This window comes from Orycteropus afer, unplaced genomic scaffold (genome assembly GCF_000298275.1).
Source record: "Orycteropus afer afer isolate SDZICR_OR568_19922 unplaced genomic scaffold, OryAfe1.0 scaffold00219, whole genome shotgun sequence".
NCBI lineage: Eukaryota > Metazoa > Chordata > Mammalia > Tubulidentata > Orycteropodidae > Orycteropus > Orycteropus afer.
In genome coordinates, this window is record NW_006921806.1 from 2,523,185 (window position 1) to 2,530,764 (window position 7,580).

General features: G+C 53.4%; 1 protein-coding gene across 1 annotated transcript in view; it reads left to right on the top strand.

Moving 5' to 3' along the window:
• FTCD (formimidoyltransferase cyclodeaminase) overlaps window positions 1-6,730 on the top strand; it is a 25,092-nt gene extending 18,362 nt beyond the window's left edge. Inside the window, exons 8-14 of the mRNA XM_007948682.1 lie at window positions 946-1,007; window positions 1,813-1,942; window positions 2,293-2,454; window positions 4,455-4,498; window positions 4,741-4,879; window positions 5,336-5,431; window positions 6,644-6,730. Of these exons, the coding sequence (XP_007946873.1) occupies window positions 946-1,007; window positions 1,813-1,942; window positions 2,293-2,454; window positions 4,455-4,498; window positions 4,741-4,879; window positions 5,336-5,431; window positions 6,644-6,730 (720 nt within the window). The remainder of the gene's footprint in view (window positions 1-945; window positions 1,008-1,812; window positions 1,943-2,292; window positions 2,455-4,454; window positions 4,499-4,740; window positions 4,880-5,335; window positions 5,432-6,643) is intronic.
• The last annotated feature ends 850 nt before the right edge of the window (window positions 6,731-7,580 follow it).

A 7,580-nucleotide genomic window follows, 5' to 3' on the forward strand; every position in this document is an offset into this window, starting at 1 on the left:
TATCTTCTGTGTCTGTGTTAATTGGTTTCCCTTTTCTTTGTTGAAGAGGGTCTGTGCAATCCTTCTGCCTAGTCCGCCATCTTGCCCCGCCTCCTCCTTTCAGTGATTTTTTAAAAAATACTTTTCAGTGTACAAATCTTGTGATGGTGTATAAATCTTGTGCCTCCTTGGTTAAATTTATTCCCAGAGTTTTATTATTCTTGATGCCATTGTAAATGGATTTTTTTTTTTCAGATTGTTCATTGCTAATGTATAGGAATACATCTGATTTTTTGCATGTTGCTTTTGTATCTTACAACTTGATGGAATTTGTTTATTAGCTCCAGCAGTGTGTGTGTGTGTGTGTGTATGTGTATGTGTATGTGTTGTGTGTGTATGTGTATGTGTTGTGTGTGTGTATTATTTAAGGTTTTCTACACATAAAATCTTGTCATTTGTGAATAGAATAGAGATAGCTTTACTTTTTCCTTTCCAATATGAAGGTCTTTTGTTTCTCTTTCTTGTCTAATTGCTTTGCCTAGAATTTCCAGTACTGCATTGACTAGAAATGGTAAAAGCAGCATTCCTTAGAATGATGATTTGTTGAGTGATTATGAGTGGGCACCTCCTCTCTGGGTCTCATTTTCCCCTTCAGATAACACAGGGCTGGGTGGATTTATCAGAAAGTATGTACAGGGTGTTTGCTCTGGACTTGGCATGCTCTCTCAGGTGGGGTCCAGCTTGGACATGGGAGTCAGTAATCAACAGAGCTCCTTGTGGGAGCAAAGTGTCTGCCAACCATGCCCCTGTCCTGCTCCCACAAAAAGGTGAACTCAGGATGTAGACACCACAGTGAGCTGGGAGGGATCCTCAACACATTCCATGACTTTTCCTGGCATCGACCTTCTTCACATGGGGGATAGCAAGGAGGGTTGTTTTCATCCTGCACCATGCCTCTTTTTCTAGGTAGTGAACCGGCTGGGCCTGGACTCTCTGTCTCCCTTCAATCCTAAGGAGCGGATTATCGAGTGAGCTCCTCACCAACCTTTTCCGGAGTCAGAGGCTCCTTCCCTGTGGGCATGGTACAGGGGGTAGGGTCCTGTGTGGCTTTGGTCCTTCCAGATCCTTTTGCTTGGTCACTTACTCATTCAACAAACATCAGAGGGCCTTGTGCTAGGTGTAGGGGTGAGGAACGGGTGAGACCTCGACAAGGTCCCTGTTCTTTCCCTTTGAGCCTGTCACCTGCTCTGCAAACTGGGAACAATGTCCTTGCTGGTAAGGGCTGTGGTGTGGGGAGCAAGGTGAGATTCAGAATCAGAAACCAGGTCCTGATGCCAGCTTCATCCTCTAGCCTGGTAGCAGGGTGATAATGTCACGGCACCCTGGGGTCTTTGCACCCAAAGCACTCCCTCAGGGGAGGGCTATGTCTTCTTGGCTGATACGGGGAGTTGGTAGGGTACTGGTGGAGGCACCTGGAGCCACAGAAAGCGTGGTCTCTGCAGTGGCCCTTCCAGAAAACAGCCCTTAGGAAAGGGGATTGGGGAGAGTCCTGACACTCTTCCTGGTCTCTATGCTCCAGTACAATCACTCCAGGAAGCTGTGCCAGGCCAGGACAGGGAGCTCATAATCTCCCTGCTGCATCCTCTCTGAGCCCTATGCAGACCAGGTGGTAGAGCAGCCTTGTCCCACTCCCGATGGGGATATTGGGGTTGGAAGGGATGTGGCTTGCTGACCTGCAGCAATAGGAAGGGTGGGCTCCTTAGTAGACCTTGAAGCTCCAGGACAACCACCACAGAAACCCCTCCCATCAGCTGAGTCCCTGCTGGCCCACAGATACCTGGTCCCAGATGGTGAGCCAGAACAGTGCCTGGTGAACAAACCTCTAGGCGCCTTCATCCGGAAGGTGGGCGCCCGCTCGGCAGCCCCTGGAGGAGGCTCGGTGTCAGCAGCTACTGCGGCCATGGTGAGTGGTGGGCCCGGGTGAGGGGCGTGTGGGGAACCCAGAGCACCCGCATCCCATTGAGGGATGTGGAGAGGCAATCTCACTGTTCAGGCCCCGATCGCAGGACGCAAGGGCGGAGTCCTTACTACACCATGACTCCATCGCACCACAGACTAGGGTGGAGGCGCAGCAGGACCTCACTGTGCGGGACGTGGGCCGGGGACCCGCGGGCCGTCACAGGTGGGGGGAGCAGCGATGCCTCTGTGCTTGGTCTTCTCCTCTGTCACTTCCTGGGGTCCAGATAGCACAAGTGGATCAAGTGCCCAGCGTGGGTCCCGGTGTCCTGGAGCTTGCAGCCCACTTCTCCCCAGGGCGCAGCACTGGCTTCCATGGTGGGCCTGATGACCTATGGGCGGCGCCAGTTTGAGCACCTGGACGCAGAGATGCGGCGCCTGATCCCGCCCTTCCACGCAGCCTCGGCTCAGCTGACTGCGCTGGTGGACACCGATGCCCAAGCCTTCAATGGTTACCTGGTGAGTGTGCATGGCCCATGGCCCCATCTGAGAGACTCCAAGGCCACAGAAGCGACTACAAACACCCACCTAAGGGTGTGCGCGTGGGGATGGGGTGGGGGGCAGTGTCTGAAGTAGAGGAAAGGCCAACCAGGATCTCAGAGAACAGGTTAGAGTGGATAGGTGGAGTGCAGACTGGAGAGGCCAGCTGGAGGTGGGGGTGGGGAATGCTTGAAGAAAAGGTGCTTGGAGACCAGTAGTGTCCAGAATGGTCATGGGGAGTACAATTGTCTAACCTCTATTTGGGTCCAGGGCAATCAGCACGACCCCTCTGTTGTCTGACTCCTCTCTCTGTGCCTGTGCAAGCCTGAGGCTATTGGGGTCTTGGGGTTGGAACAGGAATGAGAGTACCGCTGGTAGTCTACAGTAGTGTTAGGGGTGGGGTGGGAGGCGACAACCATGGTGCAGGGTTTCCTTCCCACCAGCCACAGTCAGAAGCCAGCCTGGCTGCTCCCTGAATGCCTACAGATGGGTGGACATCAAACACACAGAAGTGTCCATGATCCAGACCCCATAGATGCTGGGGATGGCCATGAAGGAGCTACCACACAGAAGAACTCAGACCCAAGGAAGTGGAATAAACAAATCTCACATGAAGGAAGTCAGGGCAATTGAGAGTTTCAGGAGACTGAAGAAGACATTTTAGCTATACAATGAAAAAGGAACAGATGGAGCACTGGAAAATGAACACTGTGATCTAAATAACCCACCAGTGCCAGGAGGGTCATTTCACAGGACATGCACATCAAGGGGTGGATTAGCCAGTCCTTCAGGTCCACAGAGAAGGGGAGTCATATAGAACTCAGGGCAATGGTGCAGAGAGAAACTACCAAAAACATCAGAGACATGGAGGGGAAGGTTGAGAATCTTCACTGTGGGCAAGAGACCAGTTCTAGAGTGAAAGGCTAGAGGAGAAGGCAGGAATTAGAGATACCAGGAGAGACATTCTCACACCTGGGGAGAAAGAATCCAACAGTGGAGCAGGTCCAATGCCATGAAGTTCCACAGTTTCACAGGCACCAAGATAGTGTAAAGACTCAGGAACAAAGCCAGTTCTGTGAAGTCTGAGAATCTGACAACACTAAGGTCTTGCTAGCCATGCTAGGTGCCAGAGAAGTATTCTGATGCCCTTGAAGATGGAGGAGGCTAGTAGTGTTCTAGAAACCTACCTTATCAACAAGCATTCGAAGGTGGGCAAAGCCAAGACCAGGGCTCGAGAGATCACTGCCAACAACACACCTGAGATGCTGAATCCTCAACAGAGGAAACCACTTCACTGGGGAAAAAAACAAATAGCAACAATGAGAATACACTAAATAATTCATAGAGGAGTAAGGTGTGGTCATTGGGGACAGGCATGATCAGGGGGACAGGTGTGATCACAGGGTAAAAGTATGTCACAAGGAACAGATGTAGTCACAGGGATAGGTGTGGTCATGGGACAGTGTGGTCAGAGGAACAGACATAGTCACAGGGATAGGCCTGGCCATGAGGACATGGGGACAGGTGTGGTCATGGAGGGCAGTGAGGTCATGGGGGATAGGTGTGGTCACTGGGATATGCATGGTCATGGGGACAAATGAGGTCATAGGGATAGATGTGGTCATAGGGACATACGTGGTCATGGGGGACAGATGTAGTCATGGAGGACAGTGTGGTCATGGAGGACAGAGGTAGCACTGGGACAGGTGTGGCCATGGGGGCAAGGGTGGTTATAGGGCATAGGTGTGGTCATAGGGCATAGGTATGTCATATGGAATGGGTATGGCCATTGGGACAAGTGTGGTCATAGGTGATAGATGTGATCATAGGTATCAGGTGTGGTTATGGGAGACAGATGTGGTCATGGAGGACAGTGTGGTTATAGGGGACAAGTGTGGTTACTGGGACAGGTGTGGTTATGGGGACAGTGTCTCATCTCACACTCCCTCACTGTGTGTCTCTGTGGTTGTTTCCTGTAGGAGGCACTGAAGCTGCCCAAGAGCACACCTGAGGAAAGAGACAGGTGTGTATAGTGTGCCCTGTGAAGTGGCCTGACTAGGCCCACAGGGACCATAGGGATCCATGTGGCACAGCCCCCATGGGATCTTTGTGATTAGAGACGGGTTTTCCCATGTTTCATCCTGATTCCATCTGCTTCTACTATCTGTAGGGCTAGAGTGCCTCAAGCCCATCCCTACCCCCAGCTCAGGTGCAGGCTTTGAGGAGCCCGAGTGTGGTCCTCACAGCACCCTTCTCTGGTTCCAGGCGTGTGGCTGCCATGCAGGATGGGCTGAAGCAGGCAGTGGCTGTGCCCTTGTCCCTGGCAGAGATAGTGGCCTCATTGTGGCCAGTGCTGCAGGAGTTAGCCCTGTGTGGGAACCTGGCCTGCCAGTCGGACCTGCAGGTATGAGGCCTGACCTCCTCTGTTCACCCTTGGGTACGGTTAAGGCAGCAGAGGAGGAGAGATGTCGGGGCCATCAGTGACAACAGTTGAACCTGAGAGCACTAACCATGGCATCTCAGTCACCTCCTCTCCTCCCTATCCGTCTCCCTCTCCCCTCTCCCCTTCCTCTCCCTGCCCTTGTCTGCCTTCCTTCTCCCCACCTGTCTCCAATACCCCTCCCTGCTCTCTACCGTCCTCTCCTTCTAGCCCTCTCCTGTTCCCTTTACCCTCTACCCTCCCTCTCCTCCTTGTCCTTCATTCCCCTTCCCCTGTCCTCCTCTCCTCCCTGACCCACCCTGTCCCCCTCATTTCATAGCCCCTCTTCCTCTTCCCTCTCTCCCTTCCTCCCTGCTTCTGCCCACCCCCTCCCCAGCCTCACAGAGCCTCCTTCCTAACTTCCCCTGGTGTTTGTGGCAGGTGGCAACCAAAGCGTTGGAAACAGGTGTGTTTGGTGCCTACTTCAATGTGCTCACTAACCTGAAGGACATCACAGATGATGACTTCAAGGACCAGGTGAGCAGGAGGCAGTACTGGCCCAGAAGCAGGTCTAGGTGCAGAGGTAGGGCTGGAACACAGTGCTAAGCAGGGCTGTTTGTGTCCAGTATGGGGATGAGGTGGGCCCCTCTGGTCTGTCCTATAGAGCTATTCACTCAGCTAGACCTTCTGTGGCATCCACAGACATCAGGAGAGGGTGCTTGTGCCATTGCCCTCCCTCAGGAGTTTCCTGTGAGAAAATGTGGTCAGGGTGCCTGACATCCTCCCCTCCCCATGGGGCTTCTTCTGCTCTTTGGCCTGTCCTGGTAGGGAGGGGCTGAGGAGTGTGGGGTCAAAGCCCCAGTGCCAGTCACCACCCTCTCCATGCTCCTGATAAGTTGGTGGCTGGGCCGAGCCCAGGCCCTGGGCACTGTCCAAAGTAGGGTTCTAGGCTGTCCTAGAACAGTTAACTAACCATTTTAAAGAGAACAGTTCAGAGGTTTTCAGTACATTCACAAGGTTGCAGCCCCCACTTCTATCTAGTTCTTAAACATGTCACCACTCCAAAGGAGACCCATGCCCATCAGCAGTCACCTTAACTCTCAGCCGGTGGCAGCAACAATCTGGTGTCTGTCCCTGTAGACTTCATGATAATTTTAAAAGTGAAGTTGCCATTCACCATTTTTTACTTGGATCCCAAGTTGGGGCATCAAGGCCCTGTCAGGCTGGGCATCTCCATAGCTCTTAACCTCCTACCACTCACTCCAGGCAGGCCCAGTGTGGCCCTCTTCAGAGGACTCACTGTGCACCATCCAGGCAGTGAGCCAAACTCAAAGACAGCCTCCCAGGAGTTCCTCCACCCTGGGTCTTTGGGAGACAGCTGTATCTGGCCTGGGAAGCTGTAGTTAAAGAAAGAAGCTGGGAGGGTAGTGGGGAGGCTAAGGCCACCAAAGGGCTCTGAGTCTGGCTTCCCACAAACGTCAGTATAGAGGGAGCCTCTCTCATCTGTACTGAGAGTCAGTGTCCCTCTGTTATCACCGATGACCCTGGTCACCATTGATGGACAAGAAGGGGTATGCATGGCCTGGGAAGGACATAGGGAGGAGACAGTGTGTGGGCTGGAGCTGGCAGGCACAGTCAGGTGCCAGGGACCATCTGTGGGCAGCAGCATAGGAGGAGGGGTGCCATGACTGAGAGAGGGAGAAGGGCCATGCTCTGTCAGGCAGGGGATGACGGTCCATGGTTTGTCAGATTCGCCAGCGAGTCTCCAGCCTCCTGCAGGATGCACAGACCCAGGCTGCACTGGTGCTGGACCGTCTGGAGGCCCGGCGGGAGTGAGGGCCAGAGTGGAGAACCGCTGGACTCATCCCCTATCATGGAGTAAGGGGAATCATGGGTGGGGTCTGCAGAGGGGCTGTGACCAACCAGGCTACCACTTGATGCCAACTCTCAGACCAGTGTGGCTCCATGACCCCTTTCCTTCTTCCCAGTCTATCTTCATGGCCACTCTATCCAGGATCTCCTACTCCATCCTTTCCAGTCTTAGTAAAGTCATGATGCTCAGTGTCCTGCTGTGTGATTGGGGGCTGGGGTAAGGGTCTTGGTTCTCGGCGGGGGGTTGTCATGGGGTGGAGCCTCTGATAAGTGAAAAATGAGGTTGGGGTGCTAGGAAATAGGGAGTTACAGGAGAGCTGACATGTGGCCAGCCTGCAGGATTCCACCCCCCCCCACCACAGGGACATGATGGATATTTAGGGTATCAGGCCTGGTCAGACTGCTACCCAGAGCACCAATGTCTGGTGCCAGGATTGGGGCAGTGTGGCCCCTTGATCAGTGAGAAGCTGGAGGTGGCTGTTACTCGCAGAAGCTCACAGACTCCCAGGATCAAAGAAGCTCCAGATGTGGGTGCCACTCCTGGGCCAGGAGGCAGGTGGGCCATTGTACAATGGAGGGGGCACTGATGAAAGTGGGGTGGGGGACAGTAGATGTGACTGGGACTTGATCACTCACTCAGCTGCCCTACCCTGATCACCACTGTGGGGTCTCAGTGAATGAAAGGAACCCATGCTAAGTGGACAATGGCTAATGTGTGAAGCATAAACAGATGTAGTGGGCCTGGGGACTATCCCAGAGGACAAGAGAGGCACTGAGACACAGGGAGCAGCCAGGGGACCCTGGACCTTGTTGG